This window comes from Tenrec ecaudatus, chromosome 10, assembly GCF_050624435.1.
Source record: "Tenrec ecaudatus isolate mTenEca1 chromosome 10, mTenEca1.hap1, whole genome shotgun sequence".
Classification (NCBI taxonomy): domain Eukaryota; kingdom Metazoa; phylum Chordata; class Mammalia; order Afrosoricida; family Tenrecidae; genus Tenrec; species Tenrec ecaudatus.
Window position 1 is genome coordinate 33,106,707 of NC_134539.1, and position 25,356 is coordinate 33,132,062.

General features: G+C 55.6%; 1 protein-coding gene across 6 annotated transcripts; it reads left to right on the top strand.

Annotated features, from left to right (window-relative positions):
- The first annotated feature begins 37 nt into the window (after positions 1-37).
- TMEM8B (transmembrane protein 8B) lies at positions 38-23,376 on the top strand. 6 transcript variants are annotated; one of them, XM_075560128.1, is made up of 14 exons: positions 38-778; positions 5,013-5,202; positions 5,510-5,717; positions 8,236-8,290; positions 11,198-11,298; positions 11,723-11,888; positions 12,562-12,887; positions 15,011-15,104; positions 15,252-15,375; positions 15,451-15,593; positions 15,751-15,929; positions 20,179-20,325; positions 20,441-20,557; positions 20,791-23,376. In XM_075560128.1, exons 1-14 carry the CDS (start codon positions 244-246, stop codon positions 21,124-21,126), a joined length of 2,721 nt encoding a protein of 906 aa, XP_075416243.1. In that variant the 5' UTR covers positions 38-243; the 3' UTR covers positions 21,127-23,376. The 6 variants fall into 6 exon arrangements, with proteins under 6 accessions (XP_075416243.1, XP_075416242.1, XP_075416241.1 ...); XM_075560127.1 differs by lacking the exon at positions 8,236-8,290 and having other exon boundaries at positions 11,620-11,888; XM_075560126.1 differs by lacking the exon at positions 8,236-8,290 and having other exon boundaries at positions 11,165-11,298; positions 11,620-11,888; positions 20,791-23,375.
- The last annotated feature ends 1,980 nt before the right edge of the window (positions 23,377-25,356 follow it).

Genomic DNA, 25,356 nt, shown 5'->3' on the forward strand with positions numbered 1-25,356 from the left:
CTGACGTCAAGCCGAGGCCGCCGCCGCCGCCGCGGGGCCTGGTGATCGCCGGTCCAGCGCTGCCCGGAGTCGCTCAGGCCCGAACTCCCGCCCAGGTCCCCGGCCTGGTCCCAGCCGGCTCATCCCCATCCTCCGGCCCGCGAAGACTGCGGAGGTCACACCCTGGGGTTGGGGAGCGGAGCTGCGGGTCAGATCTGAGAGCGTCCCGCGCTGGCCCGTCCGGCCCCGCCCCTGCCCGGGGCCATGGCCCAGCCCTTGTCCCGGCCCCTTGTCCTATCCCGACCCGGGCCGCGGCCCCGGGGCCCGCCCTCGCCCCGCTGCCCAAACCGGCCCCCGTCCCGGCCTGGGTCGCAGCCACTGCCAAGGACCGGATGCCAGTTCTCCTCGCTTCCTTCTGGGTCCCAGCTCCGGCCACCCACCGCGTCCCAGTCCCTGCCTGTGGCCTGGCCCCCGTCCCCGGCCCTGCCGGTGTTCCACCCCATTTCGCACATTCCAGCCCAGCCCCTATCCCAACCCCATTCCCAGGGTCTGTCTAAGCCCCTAGCTCGACCCCATCCCCACTGCCAACCCAGGCTTCTATCCCTTCCCCTAACCGCGCACAAGCCCAGCGCCTTAGCCCAGCCGTGGCCCACAGCCCTGAGTTTACCTAAGGCTCTCCCAATACGCCCCCCTCTCTCACACTCCCCGCCCCTCTCCCAGCCCCGAATCAGATCTGGGCTCCAGCTGTCGCCAGCCCTTCTGCTGCTGTTGCTGTTCTCTGTCCTTGGCCACGGGGCTGGTGAGTGCACAAGCAGGAAAGACCGAGGCAGCGAGGGGACTCCGACCGGGAGGGCTGGACTGGAGGGGTTCTGCAGGGGTGGCCTGGGGAACTGGATCTCCCAGGGAGACGCAGGGGAAAAGAACTGGGAGAGAGAGGTCTTCGACAACCCGCAGAGTTGGGAGGGGGTGGTAACTGTGGGCCTGGAGATTCAGCAGGTGGCCCTAATGCTTGACCTAACCCCACCCTGCCTCTTACTTTCCCAAGGAATCCTCCAGAGCTTTGCTGTCGCGCTCAGAGTTTGATGGGACAAGACATGGTCTGACGCGAGAGAGCCTCTAGGCCAGTGTGGGAAGATAGAGCCCAAAGCCTTTGAAATATGGGGCATGTGAAGGAAACAGGCTGAAAGATACCGTGGAACAAACAGATGAACGTGGGTAGCTTAGTCACCATTCGAACACATTTTCTTGTAATGAGTCTTATTTTAAGTAAGTGTGATTTGCCTAGAGATAATTTCTGACACTCTTAAGAGCAGGGTGACAAGCTCCCCAGGCCACTTTACTGTTGGGGAAACTGAGGGTTAGTAAGGAGGTGGGTTTGCCCAAGCTCACACAGCTTGTAAATGGCAGTACTGGGGTGTCCTTAATTCCTTTTCCAGGAATTCTTGATTCCTTGTGTTTTCTTTCTACTGCAACCTATGCCTAAAAGGAAAGCAGTCTCAAGTGGGGAAAGGCTCAAAGCACAAGCCCTCTTTACCCTGACTGCCCACAAGAGGGCTTCCTTCACAAACCATCCTGAGCTAGCTAGTTGCCAGCCCAGGCCCCGCAGCCAGGGAGGGAGAGGGTCAACTTTCCAGTGGGTGGGCTATGAGTGAGAATGGGGTCCTGGCCTTAGCAATGTGGATAGCTTGATGTGTCTGAGCATTTGTGTGTGTGTGTATCTGAGGCATGCCAGGCATATGCAGCCTGTGTGCATGCTTGTGTGTTGCTTAGTGCATGCACATGTATGTTGTTTGGGGTGCATGTGCGTCTGTGCATTCCCCGAATGCCTTTGTGATTTGCCACAGGGAGGATCCATGTTGTGACCCAGGCATACATCTCTTCAGCTTTTCTTAAAGCAGCCCCTTCAGAAGTGGTTGCTCCTGGGTTGAAGGCAGTGCTAGGTGCTTCCCAACAAATAAGCAGTTCAGCTGCCTCCGGCCACTCTCCTGAAGGGGCTCAGGGTGATTACTGCCGTGGAAAAATCGGGCATTCAGCAGAGGCAGTAGCTAGGTCAGTTTTGGTGAGGGGGAGTCCGAACTGTTGAACCCCCAGCCCTGCCATCATGAGCACCTGGAGCGACATTGGGCTGGCTAGGGGTAGAGTGTGACAGACAGACAGTGATACAAAGCTGAGAGATGTAGCTGGAGACACGATCCACTCTGGGCCCATGTGGTTGCTTTGGTCAGAGTGGTGGCCTAGAACACCACATGGGTCCCACTGCAGGCAGGGCTCACTGGGTGCAGTGAGTAGTCACTGCCTGGTCACTGGGACCCAGCACACACTGGGACCTGGCAAGTAGTGATGGCAGTGTAGAGTCTGGCAGTGCCATGGAAGCACCACAGCATGGGACTGCACACATTTGGCCTCAGTCAGTGTCATCGTTGGGTTTGATCTCCCATCAGGAGTGGAAGTCACCACCTCGACTTTTTAGCCTCATCCCTGAACCCTTGAGTGGTCTCCCTGGCTTAGCTGACGGCCGGCCTAGTCTAGGAAGTGATGGTTTGTGCTGCCCAGTGTGAGCCTGGGAGTCTCTGGGGGGCATCAAGGGTTAAGTCCTTGGCTGCTAACAGGAAGGTAGGAAGTTCAAACCCATTCAGAGGCACCGAAGACAGGTCTGGTGGTTTCCTTGTGAAAGGTCACAGACATGCAATTGCTAGGACACACGGCTCTGCTCTCACATGCGTGGGGTTGCCGTGAACCATTGACTGGATGGCCACTGTTTAAAAACACTTCTTAAAAAATGTGGGTGCAGGGCCAGCCTCAGCCTGTGTGTGTGTGTGTGTCCTTGTCTGTTTTAGGCGGAGAATAGTCGTTCTGTTCTGTTCTGGAAGTACGGGCAGGGCTGCATACCTCTGGTACATGGCTCTGACAGTCCCTGTTAAAACCCCAAACCAAAGCTTGGCGTCAAGGGGGCCTGGAGACCCTTTACCGGAACTGCTGCCCGCTCCTTTTCCCCACCAGTCTATTTGTGACCTCTGTAGGCCACTTTGGGGGTGGCTTAGCTAATTCCCAGCCCTCCGTGTTCATGCCGTGTTCCTCTGAGTCACAAAGGTCACTGAGCTTGTCCACCCTGTTTCTCGAAGGCCACCGGCGGCATTGGACTCCTGGCCAACATCTCTTTCCTAGCAGTAGACCCAACTCTAAGCCCAAAGCCCTGCCATCTGGTCAAGTCTGACTCATAGCAACCTTACAGGACAGTAGGACTGCCCGTACGGCAACCCGACGGGGCAGGAAGAACTGCCGCTATGAGTTTCCGAGGCTGGGACTCTTTACAGGAGTAGGAAGCTTTGTCATCCTCCTGGAGGACTGGCAGGTGGTTTTGAACTGCCGACCTTGGGGTTAACAGTCCAACCTGTAACCACTACACCACCAGGCTTCCTTTCCTAACAGTTGGAATGGCTAATGCATTGTCCTAATCCAGGTACCAGCTTTAAGGAGGCGCCATCCTCCCCTAACCCCAGCAGAGGGTGCTCTAGAGCCCCGCTGTCTTCCATCAGCAGGGACCTCTTGGCCTGCCTCCCAAGGCACAGCTCTGGGACTGCTGAGTGTGAACACTCGGACCTGTGAGCCCATCTGGGGTCCCGGGCCATGCGCAGCTGGCAAGGTGGCAGGTCGCCCTCGTTGACTCCTGAGGCTAATTATGTGACTTAGACCAGACTAGTCCTCGGGGTGATGATTCTTTGGCAGAGGCCAGGGCCACCTGGGACCAGTAGCCACCACCTACTTAGGGCAGCTCCCCGGGTGACCGTGGAGGGTGCTGTACTTGGGCAGGGCCAGCCTCCTGCAGCAGCCTCCCTTTCCCAGAAGTCTCCTCTTCTGTCATGGGCTCAGTGAGCCCTGTGGGTTTGTCCTGCTTGAACGACTCTGTCCCTACTCGGTCCTAGAGCTGCGTGAGTGCCCCTCAGGGTCACCACCTCCGGGGTCTCCTCCTGGGCTATTCTGCGCTGGCTGCAAGTCTCCCAAGCAGCCAAGTTTCCCAGCGGCTTCCCTTGGCCAGTGCTGCCAGACCAAGGTGTGACTGTGAGTTTCCGAGTTAACCTCCAGACCCCCGTGCCACCCAACTTGACTCCAAGGGACCTGCCTGGCCTGCCATTTGCGGCCCTCATCCCCTCCCCAGCTCAGCTCTTAATGATTTTCCCCCAGCCCCCCTCTGTTTGCCTGGCCAGCCTCGGACTGGGGTTCTCCAGCTCACTGGGGCTTTATTCCTGACAACCACGATCAGGCAGCTTGGCATTTCAGTTCCAGCCTCACTCCACCCTGGCCTGCTGGAATGTACCCAAGTGGTTAGAGATTCTCCAGGGCCACTGATTGACTGTCTCCTTGGGCTTCTCCCCAGAGAGGCACCGCCGACTGCTTCTTCTGAATCCGAGAGGGCCTGATTCCTGGGGGCACACGTGGTGGCCTGTCAGCTCCTGTCCCGGCCGCGGCCACCCAGCAGGTCCCTTGTAACCTCGCCACACTTTGCTGTCCCCCTGCTTGCCCTGAGCCAGTACCCAGCCAGCCCTGTGAAGCTGCTGAAGGTTTTCATGGCCCTTAACGAACCACAGGGGACCAGCAAGGGGTGCAAATCAGCAGAGAAGTGATCACACAGCCCCAGGCTGACTCCCAAGCCCCACCGGTGGAGCTCTGGCCTGCTCAGTGGTGTGCATGTACACACACCACCCCCTGTTTTGTTAGACTTGCCAGTAGGAGGACAGTGGCTTTTAAGTAGGGTTAGCTGTGGGTCAGTTTGGATTTGGACATGCCTGAATCTTAGTTTTGTGCCCCAGTTCCCTTCCCAGTCAGGAAAGTTGATTTCTCGCAGGGCTTTTGTAAGGATTGAGCCAGAGGGTGGCTGGGCTGGACCAGACCTGGTTCCCGGGCCGGCTGGGCTGGGAGGAGCATTTCTGTGGTGTGGGCCCTGATTACGTGGCTTTGGTGAGGGGAGATGCTCTGCCTGTGTGTCCTGGAGCGGCGCTCTGTCCTACCTGCCCCCCTCTCTCTACTGCCCCCAGGAGGCCTTTTCCTGACCGATTACTCCACCTGCTCACCCCGCAAGCTGAGTCCTTTCCGCTCCTTCGCCAGCACTGAACTCTTCCACTTCCACGTTCCCGAGGACACGTTCCTGGCTGTTTGGAACCTCATCATCTTCAAGGAGCAGGGGGGGACCTTTGGGGCCCACTGCCCAGACCAAAGCGTGACTGTGTGAGTGTCGGAGATAACCTTCGGATTCCCGCTTTCAACCCTTGACTGCCTTCCAAACGAAAGTGTGACTTTACCGAGTAAACTCACCTCCCGCCCCGGACCCCTGGGTCCTGGTGGAAGCAGAGCTGAGTAAAGGGCCAGGGCCTTTTGCCCTTATGACCTGCCCCCTGACCTGGAACCACTTTGTCCTATGTGTCGTGATGGGGACCCTACTTGTTTTACCCATGGCAAGTGACAGTTCTCCTTTCTCTTCTCCACCTCCCACCCCCATGCCTGCTTTCCTCCTCCCCTCATTCTGGTTCCCCAGGTATTTCCGGTCCGGGGCACCCCCTGTCATCAACCCCCAGCACACACACTTCCCAGGGGACACGGCTGTGCCTGGGGTTTTCTCACTGACCCTCAGCTGGACACTGCCCAACCGCACCTCAGGCATCTTTAACGTCAGCAGCCCCTTACCTGGGGACTGGTTCTTGGCTGCCCACCTTCCCCAGGCCCATGGCCACATCTCTGTCAAGGTGGGTGGAAGCTGTCCGAGGCGGGGGGCGGTTGTAGAGCGGCTGAATTCTCTCCCTCCGGAGGCTACTTGTCACCAGCCTCACACTCCTGGAGGAAGCAGCACAGAGGTGGCTGGGATGGGACACGGCTAGGGGCTGCCGGGTCCTCTGGGTGGGCCGGCGTTCATTTGAGGACACACCAGGTAAGCGGAAGGAGCACTCGAGGACTTGGAATCAGAATTCTGGCATGGGGGAGTGCACCCCTTCCTATTGGAAGGGGGGTGGCCATGAGGTCGGGGGAGGGAGCGGGGAGGGCAGTGGTGATGTCGGGTGAAGGACTGAACAGGGGCAGAGTGAGGATGTGACGGCCGGGCTGGGATGATGAAGAGGAAGAAAGTGAGAGGCTTAGACTGCTGCAGATGCAGACGGGCAGCAAGGGCCAACAGGCAGAGGAGGATTTGGATGTATCCCTCCCGGCTGAGTCTGCTGAGGACAGAGGCTGGATCAGACGCCCTTCTCTTCCCGCTGTCGCTCAGCAGTCTGTGGGCGCAATACTGCTGTTGGATGTGCTGAGATTTGCACAGGGACAAGGGTACTGGCATTGCTGTGGTCAGAGAGGGGGCCATGCATTGCAAGGCCTCAGTCAGAGACCTGTGTTTGGTGACAGTGCTGTACAAGAGAATCAAGGCCTGGGGGCCTCTGCATGAGAAGAGGTGAGGCGCTCACCTGGAAGGGCTCTGGGTTCTAGGTAAGCCTGGACTCCCAACAAAACTGAGGATTTTTCTAGCAGGAAGCATGTCTTCATTGGTTTTTGGTCAAATCTCAAAGAGCTTATCCTTTATCGCAACTCTGATTTTTTGACTATTGTGGTGAGAACTGATTTTTGACTATTGTAGTGCCAGAGAAAATGCTCCAGAAGTCCTGCTATGGGTAATGGTCTGTTCTGGGTGCGCAGAGGGAACCTGGTGCCTGGGCCTGGGCTGGGGTTATGGGTGCAGAGCCTTGGCTGAGCAAGGTCAGGATTGCTTGCAGCAGGGACAATGGGAAGCTAGAGATACCAGCTGAGTAAAACTGGCCAGAGCCCAAAAGATGATTCCAAGTGCCCAGCTGTGGGGGATGGGCAGAGGGAAGGGACGTTGGCCGGACATGCTAGATATAGCAAGCGGGGCCTGGAGGAGCCCACACTGCAAGCTGGGACCCCAGCCAGGGGAGGGCTTCAGGGATGTGGTGTGGTCTCGGAGAAAGGCGAGCACACGGAGACCCTCTCCTCTCCTAAGCTTTGAGTGGCAGGAGATCTGCTCAGAATATGATAGGCTCTTATCTGTGGCTCCTCTAAGCTTGATTACCTTCTTGAATCATTTCTGAGTCTCTTAAGAGTCTAAAGCTCTTCAGACCCTGTTCACTTCTCAGACTAAAGCTCGTGGGGGTGTTTCTAGAGCTTTCTCCCAGGGCTTCATCTTCATGCTTTTTGCTTGTACCTGGGTCCCGCAAAGGGCGTTTGTGGGATGGAGATGTTTGGGACAGGTCAGAGGAGTCCCGGAGGTAAGAAGGCAGTGTTGTTTCTAGGGCTCTGCCGCAGCTTTGGGGCTGAGCTCAGGCCTCTCATCCGCCTGCTTGAGCACCTGCTCTGAGGCAGGCCTCGGCCTGGGCGCTGAGGACACAGACACACAAGAGGGACGCTAAGGAGAGGTGGGGGAGATGGCTAACCCAGCTTGGCAGTGCGGTGGAAGTGGTGTTAGGAGACTGTTGGAAGTGTGGCCCGATATTGCTAAGGCAGGCAAGGGTTATGGGAATAGCATGGGCCAAAGCTTAGACGTGAAAACGGATGTGGTTCCTTGTGGCCCAGGTGTTGGGCCAGGGAATCATGAAGGGACTACAGTGCTGGGCTAACAAGTGTGGGTTTTAGCCCGAGATGAACTTTTATCCTGAAAGCGAGAGGGTGCCGGGAGAGACTGCCCAAGGGTAGCCATGTAGCTGAGCTAATCCACACTCTGCAGGCCCTTTGGAATGCAGTCATCACTGCTCCCGGTCAAGGGCCTGCCCACACAGTGAGGACACGGCACATTTTGTTGCCTTTTGCCGCCTTCTCAAACACAGTGTCCAAAGCGGATTGTATTTCTCCTCCTTTGCTTGTCCCTTCTTCCTAGCACCCACTTCTGTCTGGTCCCCATTCCCTCCATCTCCTTGCCTGGCCTTTCTCGGCACATGCGTTCATGTCCCAGCCGCCAGTCTGCCCTGGCTTGTTGGTTGTGGGTACCAGCTGGCACTCAGATGGCTCACGAGATGTCCGTGCTGCCAAAGGCCCAGGGCACAGGCTTTCCCGCAGGGTGCCCTCTTCTTCTGCCCCAGACACGAAAGGAAGGAAAACCAGGTAAAATAAGGAAACCAGAAGATTGTAGAATGAGTGCGATTCTGTTAACTCCACCAGCTAGGCCCAAGCGTGGTTCAGTATTGCAACCGAAGTGATTAAATCTGCTAACGGCGCTTCTTCTCACCCCCCACCCCCGCCTCTAAGTTATTTCGTTTATATTTCAAATAGGTTATATATGCTCCCGGCACAACATTCACAAGGTACAAAAGGCATACAGTGAAAAGTAAGTCTTGCTCTTTCCTTCTTCCCTCCACCCGCCACAGCCCTTCCCCAGAGTTAAGTCGTAACCACCTCCGACCTGTATTGCTGCTGCTTCTTGAAGCACTATCTCCCCGGGCCCTTGCGACTCTGCACAAGTGTCCTGGTCACTCCTGCTCTCTCTCCTTCGCTGGTTTTCCTCTGCCCGACAGCTCTGTGCTGGAGTGCCCCCATGCCGGGCTCTGGGACACCCCTTTATTTCTGCATTCTCTTTCTGGACATTACAAGAGTCGTTTTCCATGATATCTATACGTTGGTGCCTTGCAAGTGTATTCAGCCTGTTCTGATTTTTCGGAATCTCAAGCACTGGCATTCCTAGATCGATGTCTAGTAGGTGTCTCGAACTAAGCATGTACAAATCAGACCCAAATCCGAGGTAAGCAGTTGGCTCTTTGGTATCCGTCCCCCTTCTCCCAGTCCTACTCTCCTTCTCACGTTTTTCGACAATGGCCCTTTCTATCACCAAGTGCTCAAGCTCCAAGTTAAATGCCATCTGTCACCTTTGACTCCTTCTCTTTCTCACCCCCAAAGGGGTTGTTAACTCGCCCACACGCACATGCCCTGAGTGTGTCTACTTCTCTCCATTCTCTCTTAGCATCCCTTCCCCCAGCTTTCTCCTCGGCCGCCACAGGAGCCTCCCACGCGGGCTCCCTGTAGCCACTCTGCTCCCCGAGCAGTCTGGCCAGCGCTAGTTTCCTTCCATGCTGATTGATGCTGATTGAAAGGGGTGCGAGGGCTGTGTTGGCTGCTGGAAAAGGTGGAGGATCGATGGGCATCATCAGGCTGCAAGCTCCACTCCAGAGCTTTGCCTTGGCAGCCTTGTGCAGACTGTTCTGAAGAAACCCAGCCCACTCTTTCTGGGATGTGCTCCGAATCCATCTGCCTCCCATTCCAGGATCCTCCAGGCCGTTTCCCATCTCCGTCACGTCTCTTTGTTGGCTCTCCTGGTTTCTCAAGACTCTGCTTCGGTCCAGTTCCTCCCACGGTTTCTGATCCCGCTTTCACCTCTTGATGGGCGATGCTGTTTGGACTCGTGCACTTGGCTTCTGCCTTGGCGGCTCTTGCGGGCCTGGCTTCAGGTGCCCTTCCTCTGACCCCATCACAAGTATGAAGGGTGCAGCACCCCTGCATTTTCGTGCTCCCCATGGGCATAACCCTCCCCTCAAGGGAATGGTACTGAATGCGCATATTATATGCTTCAGGGAGGAAGCACACCAGAGAGGTCATGTCCATGGAACTTGAAGTGAGACTAACAGTGAGCAATAGATGAAACAGGGTGTCTTCCTCTTAGACTGTCTTGGAAGGAAATGGGCTGCCTCATGAGCGCCAGCACCTGCCCACAGGTTTCATTCATCCTTCCTAAGAGACTGGATGGATGAAAGGACTTGTGAGGCTATTTACGGTCCTTAGAGCTTGGCACTGAAGGCGCGGGGCATCTGCTTTGCATTCCTGCCATGCGGGTCTCTGAGCACCCTGGCTGCTTCAGGAGCTCTCTGGAGTCCCCTTCTTCTTGACACCCATTCCTTAACCCAAGCTGTCTGAGGGCATGCCAGGTGGTGTGCCAGACCTGAGGGATGCTGCCTTGCATAGGACAGTGCAGTTCCAGGCAGAGAGCGACAGGATCTTGGCATCTCTCAAAGCTTCCAGCCTGATGGAGCGTCTACTGGATGTCAGGGTCTGGGCTGGCTTGGCCAAGGCAGGCATTCGGGGGAGAATCAGGGCCTGGAGTGTTGGTCCCAGAACAGGGCTTGGAGGTACATCTAGGTTAGAACAAGGATTTAAGTCTTGGTTAAATTAAGCGCCTAGTTTATTGGGTCAGTCTGAAACCATCTGCTGAGATCAGGGGAGCCGTCTGTGGTTCTCCCTCCTGCGGCGGCTGCTGGCTGTGCAGGGCTTCAATGGCTGCAGGGGTTCGTTTCCCTGGGGAGACGGGGAGCCCCAGGGACTGGGCTCACTGCAGACTCACAAGGCTGGGAGGCTCAAGAGCTGGTGTCAGCTGAGCTGGATTTCATGCGAGGAAGAGACCTGGGAGGACAGGCCAGGAAGGAGGAACTGCCAGGAAGGAGGAACTGCCAGGAAGGAGGAACTGATGGATCTTTGGGCTCCTCGAGAGCAGAGCACTAGAAGGGAGGTCTTGGTTTCATAAAGGGCAGAGCTGCCCCCAGTTAGATTGATCGACTTATTTATTCCTTCTCAGCAAGCAGTCAGCAGGGAGGTCTGCACTTCCTGTGAGGGTGTGTGTGTGTGAGACAAAACTCAGGCAAGGCCCCTGTTGTCAGGTTGTCCAGTGTCCGGAGGTTGCCAGGGAGGTAGCTGACCAGGGGCGTGAGAGCTGGAGGCTGGAGAAGCATTTGGAAGGGAGCCGGTGTGGAGGAGTGGTTGATGGCGGCAGAGGGATGGAAGGCTTTGGCCTGGAGACCTTTAAGGGGTTTTCCAACCCAAAAGGAGAGCCTTGTTCTCCCTCCTGGAGAGCCTGGTGGGGCATGAAGTGGTTCGGAATGACTGACGGGAGACTGCTCTGTTCAGGAAGGCAGAGGAGGAGGGTCAGATAGGACCGTGGCCAGGCAGGGCCCGGATGTCTGCTGGGCTCTGGTTGGGTGAGGGAACCTCAGTCCTTGTTGAAGATGACGGCCGACCCAGAAAGGGCAGTGGTGAATACCAGATATGGCTGTCAAGGCAGCAGGGACCCAGAGCTCAGAGAGACCTTGGCCGAGCCCAGAGCCTAGAGAACAGGGGTCGGGTTTGGGGGGAGGCTGTCTCGCTGTGGCCCCATAGGCCCTGCTGGCTGTGGTTTAGATGCACCCCCGCTGTCTCCCGTGCCCCCCCGCTTCTACCTCAGGGTTTGCAGGATGAATGTCAGTACCTCCTTCAGCCGCAGCTCATCATCCGGCGCCTGCTGGACGTGGCTGTGCTGGTCCCTGGCCGCCCCTCGGAGCAGACCCTCTGCCCCCACAATCGGTCTGCGCTGTTCAAGTGAGTAAGATGCTCCCCAGGCTGCCCCTTCCCCTCTTCCTTCTCTTGGGGCTCCAACAGGGAGGGGGCCTCTCTCCTGACTCCTCAGCTCTGCCTCCCGCCAGCGTGGACTTCAGGGTCACCCAGAGCCCCCGGGTGGGTCGGATCCCTGTCCCTTCTCCTAGCACCGAGGGGAAGACCAGGAAAGGCCTTCTTCTCCTTCTGCCCACCCCCCTCCATCTCCCTCCCCGCCCCCCTCCCCGTCCCCCACCTCCTCGTATGCTGGGGGCCCTCTCTCATCTCTGCTCCATGTCCTTTCTTAACCCGACCTTCCCTGCCCAGGGTCTTTGTGCCCAGCTTCACTTACAGGGTTTCAGCACAGCTGGTGTGTGTGGGGGTCCGGGGGGCATCCGCCTGCCCCCTGACCCTGCGCCTACGTCCCAAGGCCCCACCCCTGCATAACTCCAGCTCAGTGACTTGTGGAGGTGCCTCAGCATGCCAGCTGGAGCTGCCACTGCCCCCGTGGGGGCACTGGGTCTACGTGCGTGTGGAGATGCCCTCGCGGGGCCCCAGCAGGACCATTCGCTTCCAGCTGTGTGTGCGGTTGCAAGGTCAGAACCCCTCATCTGTGGCAGCCGCCCCACTTATCCATGGACAGACATCTGTCCGTGCCTGGGGAGAGGCAGGCAGGGCGGCTGGGCTCACGGACTTTGGGTCATGCTCCATGTACAACTTCCCCAGCCCTTTGAAGTTCTCGGCCATGGGGCAAACCCAGGGCTCTCAGAAGATAAGAGCCTAGCAGTACAATGGTTAGGTATTCCTCTGCTAGCCGAAAGGCTGGGCAGAAAAGCCCGGCTGTCTTCCCCATAAAGATGCAGGCCCAGGACTCCGGGTGGGGCCCAGCGAGTCGGAATTGACTTGAGGGCACACCACTGCAAGGGACCTCATAACTGTCCTGGGGGAGGCAGGAATAGTCAGGCCTCTCGGACACTGGCCTCAGCAAAGCAAGCGTATGGGAGGGCACATCACCCTTGACTTCTGGCTCAGCATTGTCTTTACTGCCCTTGGGGTGAGACAGAGGAACCCCCCCCCCCCCAAACAGGACAGCATTCCATTAGCTGTGACCATGGGAAACTCTAGCCTTCACCCGGACACTTAGTCCTGATTCCTGCCTACCCTTTGCTCAGTTCTGTTTGGTTCAGATCTGGGCTGGGGGAGGACAGGGGGGAGGGCTGCAAGGTGGGGTGGGCACGGACCCCAGCTCTGGTTTCCTTTCCCTTACAGAGTGTCCGCAGCCCAGCCTGTCCCGCGCCCTGGTCCCTGGAGCTGCCATGAACATGCCCCAGTCACTGGGCAACCAGCCATTGCCCCCAGAGCCTCCATCCCTTGGGACCCGTGCAGAGGGGCCTGGGGCCACGTCCCCGCCCGAGCATTGCTGGCCAGTGCGCCCGACACTGCGCAATGAGCTGGATACCTTCTCGGTCCATTTCTACATCTTCTTTGGCCCCAGCGTGGCGCTTCCCCCGGAGCGCCCAGCCGTGTTCGCCTTGAGGCTGCTGCCTGTGCTGGACAGCGGAGGCGTCCTCAGTCTGGAGCTCCAGCTCAACGTGGTACTCTGGGAAGAGGAGGGAGCTGTCGTGTGGGGGAGCCCGGGGTGGGGGACGCTATCTCCTCCAGGAAATCTGCCCAGGCTACTCCCACCCAACCTTACAGTCAGGGACCATGCGTCAGCCCAATTCTAGTTGGAAAACGTGCTCCGGGTGTGGACTCTGCTGGGCAGGGCAGACTACCTCTCACTTGGTAAGGGCCTCTCTCCCTGGCATGTGTCCACTCTGTTCTTGCACATCTCTTGGAATGGGCGGCTCGCCCTCTCCCAAGGCCCTGCAGCCATGCTCAGCAGCTCTGATGGCCCAAGGCTTACTTCACGTGTGTTCCACTAAGATCCTTTTGTTTTTATTTTCTACAAATCAGTTAAACACCTTTACCTTTCAAAATTATTATTATAAAGCAATAGAAACACATATAAAACCTTCAGAAAGTAGAGCTATACACCCCCCTAACCCAACAGCTTAGCTCTGAGCTTTGGGTCCTCTCGGTTCTGTCCGCAGTAACTGCACGGTTTATCTGGTTGTGATCATGGGAGAGGGGCCAGCTGTTCACGGGGCAATCAGCCACACCTTCCACGTCCTCCTCTTCCTGACGCCCTTTCTTCCTTTATTGCTCTAAGTGACTGGAGAGGAATTGTGGGGCTTGGATGGCTGATCAAAACCTTTTAAGACCCCTGACATGATGCAGCAAATGAGGTAGAGCAGAAGCACCACAAATGTCATTAGGCCAATGAATCGGACTGCCCCACGAAACTATGACCCTCAACCCCAGGTCCCATGGGGTTTGTGGTTACGCAAGAGGAGGCTGTGAGGTTTTGATCTGACCTGGATGCTGTAGGTCTCGAACTCTGATGTCTCGAGTCAAGTTCTCTCCACACCTGTACTTGTTCTCCCTCAGTATCCTGAAATAGAGGCCTCACCCGCTTGCAGCCTTCACCCTCTCCCCATCCTCATTCTTCTTGTCCATTCACGCTGCAGGACACCGCTTATATTCCACCCATCTGCACGCTGTGACCCTTACTGCCCCTCTCAGACAGCCTGTCACGTTCTTTCTGAAAGGTGCGTCCATTCTGGTAGGTAGACTCTCGTTCCCTCCAGAGAGCCTGAGTTTTTGCCTTGAGCATTTGGGTCAGGAAACTCCCACGCATCGCACCTGTTCTGGTGCCCTCGCGGAATGACTTCCTGGTGGACGCTCTGGCACATTCCTGGGCTCCACTGAAGGAACTCACGAGTGAGGTGTCCGAGGCTCATGCTGGCAGTTGGGACAGGATGTGGAGCGGAGCACAACGCTGCTGTATGAGGACCCTCCTGACCCCGGCTCCGGCTGCCGGGCATCTCCAGAGACACCAGTGAGCCTTCCTTCCGTGTGACGCGCAGCTCTGACGGCACACTCTGCTGCCCTCGTTGCCTTCCCCGGTGCCCTGCATCTGGGGACACACCTGACTGTGTCCCCCTCTTCTTCTGATGTCCCTCATGCGTTTCGGGTATCCTGTTAGGTGTACTCTCTTACCTGTCTGAAATCCCTGAACGAGGTGTCCTGGCATTCTGTTACCTGTATTCTTGCAGACAGCCCCTTACAGCCGCTCCTGGGCCCTCTGGTTCCTCCCTTTTCCTCCAGCCAGGTGGAGGAAAACACTCTCTCCCCCAAGCATTCATTCCGTCACCAGTGGGTCCTTTGTCCCGGGGGATCATGTTACCTGAGGGCGTGGCTTCAGGCCCAGATGACGATGGTGGCAAGCCTGATGGCTCTCTTCATTTCACAATAAGTTTCTGTAAAAGCCCCTTCCCTCTCCCCACCCCTGTGCTCACCCCCTGCTGGCTGCTAGGAGCCGGTAAGAGAACACCCGGACATAAGTGAGGCAATTCCACTCCACTGGGTCCTTCCTTCCCTTCCCACTGTCGGTCTTTGAGAAGTGCCTGCTGCTGAGGGTCTGAGCATGGGTCCTGACCTGAGAATGGAGGAGCGAGGCACTTGGGAGAATGGGATGTCCATGGAAGACCCCAAGGGGCTTCTAGGGAGAAGCTAACAGGTGTAGGGTCATGGTGTGGTGTGTGTGTGTGCACGCATGCTTGTGCACCAGTATCAGGGTTGTAAGGCCACCTCCTCCCCTCCCTCTTTTTCCCAGAGCTCCCTGCACCAGGAAAATGTGACCGTGTTTGGATGCCTGACTCATGAGGTGCCTTTGAGCCTGGGGGATGCAGCAGTGACATGTTCCAAAGGTAGACGGAGGGGCAGGAAGCGGGAAGTCCTGGGCACAGGGTGGCCGCTAGGGTCCAGGGCTAGAGGGGCAGGGAGGTCGGTGGGTGAGGGACCCTGTGCCCTGCCACCACACTGATACCCCCCTCCACACCCCCCATTGCTTGTAGAGACCCTGGCCGGCTTTCTCCTCTCGGTCAGCGCCACTTCCAGAGTGGCCAGGCTGCGCGTCCCCTTCCCGCAGACAGGGACCTGGTTCCTGACCCTCCGCTCCCTGTGCGGGGTGGGGCCTCGGTGAGTGGCTGGGGGTGGGCGGGACAACTGGCTGCCTGCCACCCCGGCCTCCAGGTAACGGCCGTGTGTGCGCAGGTTCGTGCGATGCCGGAACGCGACGGCGGAGGTGCGGCTGCGCACCTTCCTGTCCCCGTGCGTGGACGACTGCGGGCCCTACGGGCAGTGCAAGCTGCTGCGCACGCACAACTACCTGTACGCGGCCTGCGAGTGCAAGGCCGGTGAGTGGGCGTCCCCAATCGGCGTGACCCCTGGGGGCCGTGGAGAAGATGGGAGGGCGGAGCCCCTGGGAAGCCACCCTGGGCTGGCAGTGGCCTAGTGATGGCCAGAGGCCGGGAGGCCACGGCCCGCTGAACCCACGCTGCCCTCCCGCCGCAGGGTGGCGGGGCTGGGGCTGCACGGACAGTGCCGACGCGCTCACCTATGGATTTCAGCTGCTGTCCACCCTCCTGCTCTGCCTGAGCAACCTCATGTTTTTGCCGCCCGTCGTCCTGGCCGTCCGCAGCCGCTACGTGCTCGAAGCTGCCGTCTATGTGTTCACCATGTTCTTCTCCACGGTGAGCACTGGCCACAGGCCTCTGCCCCGCCGCCTGCCCCCGTGCCCACCGCGAGCTTGAGGATGTCTTGTGGGGGTCTGTCGCCCACAGCAGAGCCTCCCAACCTTTTCCTACCCCTTTTCATCAGGAGTGTGTGTGTGTGTGTGTGTGTGTGTGTGTGTGTGTAGAGGGGGTGCTGTGGGGAGGATGAACAAGGCTGTTTGCCACTTAAGATAATATGCGTGGGTTCTCAAGCTTCCCTGCCCTCCCCTCGTTGCCCCAGCCCACTGGCAGAGGAGGTGTGTGGTGCGGTGTAGGAATGTGTCTCCTGTGGGGAGGTATGGCCCACAGCCCCGCCCTCCATCGGGCCCTTTCCCGGTGGGAGGAGGGCTCTCTGTTCTGTGCTAGGGTCTCCCCTGACCTGGGCTCGTCTGTGACTTCAGCCGGTCCTTTCTTATGGTTTGAAGGGTGTCTCTCCTTTTAGGCACCATGGCCTCCCAAATCCTCATGGGAACTTCTGGAAGACAGAAGGGAGCTTGCTAACTGGGCCTTAGAATCCTCAGAACTTTTATGGACTCTGTGACTTCCCCGAGGCATCATGGGAGGTGGTGGTGGCTAGGTGCCGCGGGGCCAGAGCTAACCTTGTGTATGACAGAAGGACACTCGGTGCTGCGCTGTCTTCGTGGCAGTGTGGCATAGAATTCCAGCTCACAAGAGGCAGCTTTGATGAGTGACTATTTATGAAACCCTCCACCCCCAACACAGACCCGTTCCCATTGTTTCCCCACGCCCCACCCTGAGTCTGAAATGTCTGCATCGTCAGCGATTACAAAGAGAGTCAGAGGACTGAGCCTGCTGATGTGACTTTGCCCACTGAGACGCCACACTGAGAGAGCTCGTCATTTCCTGCCTCGGCTCGTGGCGTCTGCAGCATACAGTGCCCGCCTTGTGTCCTGCAAAAATCTTAGGCGAATCTCTGCCTTCTTCATGTCTGGGCACAACACGTGCTGTCATAGTCTCCAGCATGAGTAGATGGACTGATGGCCACATTACACAAACAGCCTACTTACCCTCTAGGGCAGCGGTTCTCAACCTGTGGGTCACCACCCCTTTGGGGGTCGAACAACCCTTTCATAGGGGTCGCCCCATTCATAACAGTAGCAAAATGACAGTGATGAAGTAGCAACTAAAATAATTTTATGGTTGGGGGCGGTCACCACACATGAGAAACTGTATGAAAGGGTCACGACATTAGGAAGGTTGAGAACCGCTGCTCTAGGGGAAAGCAGAGGCGCAGGCTTTGGACCTGAGGGTCTTGGGGTCTTCCCACCCATGAGGAAGAGCAGGCTGTAGGGAGCCTTGGTGGGACGCATATGCACACCCCACTTCTGCTGCCTCCCTCTGAGGCCTGTTCCAACCGCCTCATCCTATTTTTGTCTCAGGCGCTGTTGCCCTTGTCGTTGCCAGACGCCCTTCTCGGTACTGTGGCTCACCAGATCTGACAGGACAGCTGTCTCCCCAGGCCACTCTGGGCTCCGCGCAGATCTAGCACGAGCCGCAATTAGTCCCGCTGCCTCAGTGGGGCACAGATGCCAGGAGCCCGGAGCTTGTAGGGAGAGCATGGTCACTGTGGACTTTGGGCACCGCTGTCCTGGGCACTGGCTCCAGAATGGTCAGTTTCTGACCAGCCTCGCTATCTGGACACAGTGACCATCTGAAAAGGAGAGAGCGGGCTTCCCCCGAGTAGGAACACTGCGGAGCCACGGTCTGAAATAAGGCAATAGGCGGAAGAGCGAGGAAGACTCCGGCTTTGCGGTGCTGCCTACGGCCCCGCTCTAAATCCCCCTCCTACCATGTGGGCCAGCTAGACTTCCTGGGCAGGTTCCCGCTTCCCCGCCCTGCTCTTTCCTTAGCCGGGACGGACTGCATTCTGCAGCATTCTCCCTTTGGTCACGCTGTGGTTCACAGGCCCAGGAAGCTCCAGACGACAGCCTTCTTCCCGGGCCTAACTAAGTCTTGGACCGCCTCCGTCTGGGAGCAGGGCATCGGCTCCTATCCAGGACATAGGTTTGTTCTTCAGGAGCTTATGGCTGTGAAATGTGTTTAAGAGACAAAAAGACAAAACAAAATCCCCAAACCAAAAACAAAAACAAAAAGGTGGCAGATCCAGCTCTTAAGTTTTATGTAGCCCAACAATTCAAGTAATGGCCAGAGCATATCACCTACTGCAGTCCTGCTGTGTGCCAGGCACTGTGCTCCTGGGGACCCAAGACACCACTGAGTCCAGTCGATCCTGACGCACCGTGAGCCGATCAGACAGAGCAGAACTGCCCCGAGGGGCTCCAAGCCCGCTGCTCCATCGCTCTCCCATGGAGTGGCTAGTGGGTTTGCGCTAAGACCTTTTGGTCGGCAGCCTCGCCCCACCACCGCACCATCAGGGCCCCCAAGTCCTCACACTAGCACGGTAAGAGTAGGTGGAAGCTTTTATTCTCATCCCTTGCAGATGAGGGAGGGTGAAGTACTTTGAGTGCAAGGTGAGTGGTAACCAAGATTCTCCATCAGCCTGCGTCCACATCGTCCACGCATCCCTGAGCTGCGTGGCTCCCTCCGCAGCGGGGCAGGGCAGGGAGCGTTCACTGAGAACTTTCGAACTTGACTTCAGTTTCTCTGAAACCCTGGACCTTAGATAGAAGTTCGAGTCTTCGGTTCAGTAGTTCTTCCCAGAGCCTTAAAAACTAAAAATGACCCATCCCAAGATGAGAAAGAAAGTATCACCACTTCAAATATGTCATCAGGGAGAACATACTAAGTTACTGTGTTTGACTAACTACACGTCCTCCACAGCAAGACAGAGCTGACACCCAGGGGCCACGTGGCCTTCCCTGCTGGCTGCCCACAGCCTGGCTACAAGCCTGCGTTCTCGTGAGCTCTTCTGCTCCTCAGCCCATCACAAGGAATTCTCAGTGGCTCTTGGCAGAATCCTCCCACTCTTTCCAAGAGAAAATGGAAGCAGAAAATAAGAGACTGGCAGTGGGCTCCCCGGGCAGTAAGTTGCATTGCTTCTGGAGTGCAAACAGTGCCCACTCTGCCCGAATTAAACATGTTCTCCATTCGACGGCGCCCACCGTGGATAGCCCTGTTTGGAGCTTCTGACACCTTACAGCCTTTTCTGTTTTCCTCTTCGCCTGGTTCCATGACCCTCTCCCAGTTCTTCCTGGAAGCAGTGAGCTAGCCCGTGTCCTTGTTCTCAGTATGGATCTCAGAGATGCTACCCAGTGTTCTCTCTCTCTGTGGACTCATCAGCCCAGGAATACTAGAGAAGGCCACGGAAGGCTCCATGCCCCTATCATATTTACGCACAAGAGAGGTGCTTTTCGTGTTTGGCCTCAGAATGCCAATTAATACTCAGTGTAGAAATCCTACTTAGGAGTTCGGAGAATGGTGCCAGACAGCAGATGCATGGAGACCGAGAGGGCTCGTGCCCTCCCCGGGTGACACTTCTCAGACATGCTGGAATGCAGGCGAGACAGAGGGGTTGGGACGGTCGGTAGATCATGTGAGGTTGGCAGCCGACACTAGTGCCTTAATTAAAGTGTCCGCAATAGTTTGATCCAATTCCCTGAGTGTCCCCGCCCCCACCATGACTCCTGAGTCGAGTACCCTTTACCACCGTCTCTACCATAGTAGGCTAGGCGGACACTCTCTTCTGCCCTTGTTTTTTCCGTGCTGTGAAGTGCCCTGTTCTTCTCCATGGTTTTAAGCATTTTTCTTACAGCGCCCCTCAAGGCGTTGGGTGGGAGGAGGTGGAGAGGACCAGCCCTGAGATGAAGCCCGACTCAGTGTCTGAGCTATCAGGGGGAGCTGGGAATTGCAGGCGGCTTGGGGTCTGAACTGGCCACCGTGCTGGAGGCCGGTGAGTGGGCCAAGGGTGGGGATTATAGGGAGGTCCCATGTGACCACGAGAGACAAGAAAGGTTGGTCTCAGTTTGAGAGACTTGAACTGCGGGTCAGGTGCTCTCCACACACATTCCAGTAGCAGGAAGATTAGGATGAGGGTCAGGGCTGTCCGATTTTAGAACTACTGACAGGGCAGGCCAGACCTCCCTACCACATCCGATCTCGAATGGGGTGGGTGGGCCTTTCCCAATTCAGCTCCGTCAGTGACCTCTGACCTCTGCTCTCACAGCAGTACACCACCCCTTCGGGCTCTTCCTCCATTTTCAGCAGACCTCTGCCCCCAGTTCTCTGACCCCTTTCCTGTCGTCTCCAGTTCTACCATGCCTGCGATCAGCCGGGCATCGTGGTTTTCTGCATCATGGACTACGACGTGCTGCAGTTCTGTGATTTCCTGGGCTCCCTCATGTCCGTGTGGGTCACTGTCATCGCCATGGCGCGCTTACAGCCTGTGGTCAAGCAGGTCAGTGCATGGTGGGTCGTGGGACGGGGGGCAACCCTAGCCAAAGAGTCTCCCTGGGGCACGGCCAAGTCCCCTTACCATCCTCGGCCCAGCCCCCCGGGTCCTCTCTCTCTAGGTGCTGTACTTGCTGGGGGCCATGCTGCTCTCCATGGCTCTGCAGCTGGACCGCCACGGACTCTGGAACCTGCTGGGACCCAGTCTCTTCGCCCTGGGCATCTTGGCCACAGCTTGGGTACTGGTGGGGAAGGCTGTGTGTGTGTGGTGAGGGAGGCGGGGGAACGGGTACACAACAGAACTTGGGTGCAGGGCCCTGGGTACCTGGCCCTCACTTTAAGGCGGGTGTGCTCCCCATCATCCTCCAGTCCTGGAAGATGCCTTTAGGTCACAACTAGGGAGGAGGGGATCAAACCGAGAGTGTCTGGTTCTGGCGTGGCTAATAGGGCCCTGCTTTTCTGCTTCCCCCAGACAGTACGCAGTGTCCGCCGCCGGCATTGCTATCCGCCCACGTGGCGCCGCTGGCTCTTCTTCCTGTGTCCAGGCAGCCTCATCGCCGGCAGTGCTGTTCTACTCTATGCTTTCGTGGAGACCCAGGACAACTACTTCTACATCCACAGCATTTGGCACATGCTCATTGCCGGTAGCGTGGGCTTCTTGCTGCCCCCTCGTGCCAAGACTGACCACCGGGTCCCACCGGCAGTCCGGGCCCGGGGCTGTGGGTACCAGTTGTGCATCAATGAGCAGGAGGAGCTGGGCCTTGTGGGTCCAGGAGGGGCTGCTGTGAGCAGCATCTGCGCCAGCTGAGAGGGGCTTTGGGCCTGGCCCTTTGGGAACCGGAACCTTTCCAAGGGCAGAGAGCCCTGCCCCAGAGTCGAGAGACAAGCTGCATTTCTCAAGGACACGGGAGTCTTTCTTGAGGATGCAGACTTCTTCCAGGGACCCAGCGTCTGCCCCAGGGACGTAGCGCACATCCTCATCCATAGGGATCTCCTGAAGGATTGGATCCTGTGCAGGGACACAGCCCCTCCTAGAGGATGTGGGTTCCTATCTTGGAAGACAGAGCTCTTGGCTTCCTTCCTGCGGAAATGGAGTCTGTCTTGGGGAAACTCAGTCTCCGGATCTTCCTCGTAGCTCAACAACGATGGCCGGCCTCTCCTTCCCCAGAGACCGCACCTGGGCTGTGCTGCTCAGTAGAGTAGGGAGTGCTGGCATCCTGAGATGATGGCGATGGAGTCTGGTGTGTCTCCAAGGAAGCATCTGCTGGTTCTGCGGCCTTTTGTCTGGGGCCACTGGTGTGACGGCAAGGGGAAGCGGGACCGTGATGGAGTCTTGAAGAGCTGAAGGAGCTGCAGGCTCTCTGACCTCTGATCCCACCATGCACATTTTACCCCTCCCCTCTAGTCCCTGCAAATACCCGAAAATGCCTCCTGATCCCAGGCACTGGCCTAGGTTGAAGGGAGGCCAGGCTGCAGTAGCTGGAAGTGTGTGAGTGTGTGTGTGAATGTGGGGGGAGGGTAGGGTTGTGGAGGTGACTGAGATCAGTGAGGCAGGCCTCCCTCATGGAACTGATACCCACAGGGAAAGGTGTCTAGGTATATCTGGTGGAGCAAGTAGGAATCCCAGACCTGGAAGAATCGTCACAAGAATGTAATTTCTACTTGGAGTCTCTACTTGTGAGTGCCAGAAACATCTTTTACGGATGTTGGATTTCTTTTATTTCTCCAAGGGCGGCAGCTGAGTTCTGAGGGCCTGACCGCATCATGCCAGGATGCTGAGAGAGCGTTCTCTCTTGTCCCATTGTCCATGCTACATCTACCCTGGAGGTCTCCATCTGTCCCAAGACAGTGGCCCAGGCACCTTATTCCACAGAAGTTTCTTGTTCCCCTGGCATAACTCCCCCCCCCCCCCCAACCCTTATGTCCTCAGACTCTTCCTGCCACTTTCTATGCCTCTTGGGAAGATGTTTGAAGTTGAAACTCTTTGAAGCCATTTCGGTTGGAGGGTCTTGCTGCCTCTGGGTTTCAGCTGACTGGCACTCCATAGGTTACTGTGGTTCTTAATTCTGCCTGCTTATGCAGAGACTTGCTGTAGTCACAGGACTTTCCCCGAGAAGTCCAGCCGAGGGCCCCTCCCCTTGGGATCCTCTTGTGCCAATGCTCTCATGATTTGCCCTTCCTCTGTCTTCCTCTGCCCTAACTCAGGGAATCTTTTGTTAATCTGGAGACGGGAAGGCCTTACTTTTCCAGATCTTCCCCTACATATTTCTGTCTATGCCTTAAAGTCTTTTGGGTTCCTTTCTGGGCCTAGGCGTCTGAAGCCCCAAAGCCAGACAAAGATTCCATTAGTCTGCTTTCTGCAATCACATTTCTTCCTTGGGGAATGGAGTTGGGAATGATGGGGCCAACAGTGACGAGAAGGTCCAGGGTTATGTGTGCCATGTGTCTGCTCCTATATTGAGTAAAACAAAAAAGCAAAACAACATCCCAAACCCTTCCTATATGAGAAATATTCCACACGCTACGATGTACAGAGCTAGCCATAGGACACAGGAACCTGAGTAGCTGGGACTCAGGACAGTCAACAGAATACAGACAGCACTGAGGAAGGAAGTGGAGATGGGACAGATCACACCCAGTGAGTGGGGTTAGAAGGAGCTTCCTGGAAGGGGTGACTTCAGTGAGAATAAAGTGAACGGACACAATGCCGAGCTGTTGGGGAGTGGTTTTTTCCCCCCACGCATCACACATACTGCGTCTATTCCTTGAAGGTTTCCATCCTTTCATTTGATCCCCCGGTGAGTAAAGCACTGGGAACAGTTCCATGCCTGCAGACGCGAAGTGTTCAATGCATGCTTTCTCTGGGGGAAGTCTTTCTACACTCACCTGTCAGTTACCTGTCCTGTGCTGGCTTGCATGCTGCTTGCCGTGATGCTGGAAGCTAAGCCACCAGTATTTCAAAGGCCAGCAGAGTTGCCCATGGTGAACAAGGTCCAGTGGAGCTTCCAGACAGAACAGACTAGGAAGAAGGAAGAGGCGGCTCACTTCTGGGGGATTGGCCACGGAACACGGGCAGCACAGGAATGGTGTACGGCACAGTGCCGGCAAGCACCTTAAGAATATGACTGGGGAAGAGCTGCCTCCTCAAAGTAGGACTGTCCTTAATGATGCAAACTGGACAGAGCTTTCGGGGCCTTCATGATGAAGCGCTACTCAAGAGGAGAAGAAACGGCTGTAAACATCCATTAGTAATTGGAATGTGAAATGTGCAAAGGATGAGCTTAAGAAAATTTCAAGAAGTCAAAAATGAAATGTAACACTTGAAGATCAATACCCTAACCACTAGTGAGCTGAGATGGGCATGTGCTGGCCTGTTTGAATAGGATACTTGTATGGTTGACTATGGCCGGAATGAAAAATCCATACCCCTATAAGGAAAACTAATTAATGAAATTATTATGTAACTGTATAGACCAGCCACTAAAGCTAATGAAACCAAAGAATTCTGCCAACATCTTATATCAGAAATCGATCCAAAAAATTCAAGATGCATTAATAATTAGTGGTGAATGGAATATGAAGTTGGAAACAGAACAAGGATCACAAGTTGGAAAATATGTCATGGAAATCTAAGTGGAATTAGAAATTTCATGCTAAAATTTTGCAAGACCAACTTATACTGCGCCCCCCCACCTTGCCGCCAGTAACATAAATGGTGACTATACACATACAGTTTGCTAGCTGTAATATACAGAAATAACTGACTACATCTGTGGGAAGAAATGATGGGACACCTCAGTATCAGCCAAAATGAGGCCTGAGGCCAACTATGGAACAGACAATTGCTCATATGCAAGTTCAGGTTGAAGGAGGAAAAATGAAGAGAGTCATCTAGAACCAAAATAAGAGCTTGAGTGGATTTCACCTGAGTTTAGAGAACATCTCAAGAATAGTTTTACCTGCTAGAAGACCAGGCAAGTTGTGTGGTGACATCAAAGACATGCATCTTAGGGTCCTTAGTCACCTTTCAGGTCTAGAACTGAGCTCCCCCTCAGCTTAGACTGATCAAGCATTTACTATCAAGAGACATAGGGAGGACATGGGTTAAGTGATAAAGGACATCGGGGAGATTGTAATGGGTAAGTTGCAATGAAATGTATAAAACCTAATTCACAATAAAAAGTCTGAATATATATAAATAGAGTAAAATCACTAAGAAAAAGACCAAGGTGGGTGTCTGAAGGGACTGAAGCTTTCTCTGGAATGTAGAGTAGTACAATGTGTGGAAGAAATGAACTGAACAGGAATTTTCAAAAGGTGGCTTGAGCAGATAAAGCATTATAATGAAATGTCCAAAGACTTGGAGTTAGAAAATCAAAAGGGAAGAAGAATATGCTCAAGTTATATCAAGCTGAAAGGGCTGGAAAAGAAACACAAACGAGTTGCAGTATTAAAGGATTGATATGGGCAAAATATTGAAAACATCAAAAGGAGATTAAAAAAATAGTCACTGGAATAAAAGGAATTGGGCAGCATTCAACCAGCTCAAGAGGTAGCATATGATCAAGAACCAATGGTATTGAAGGACGAATCCAGGCTGCAAAAGACAAGGTGCCAGCATGTGGTGGAAAGCAATGGGAATGCTTTACAAAACCGACGCAGTATCGGACTTACGCACTACTTTACGCCAAGGAATTTGGAAGACAGCTACCTGGCTAACAGCCTGGAAGAGGTCCTATTTGAGACCATTCCAAAGAAAGGTGACCCAACAGTATGTGGGAAATTATCAAATATAACTCATATCACATGCAAATACAATTTTATTCAAGATAATTCTACCAGAGTTGCAGCAGTATATCTCCAGGGAGCTACCAGAAATTCACACTGGATTCAGAAGAGGATAGGAACAAATGATATCATTGCTGACATCAGATGGATCTTAGCTAAAAGCCGAGAATACCAGGAAGATGCTTACTTATGTTTTATTGACTATACATAGACATTTGTGTTAGGCTTCTCTAGAGAAACAAAACCAGAA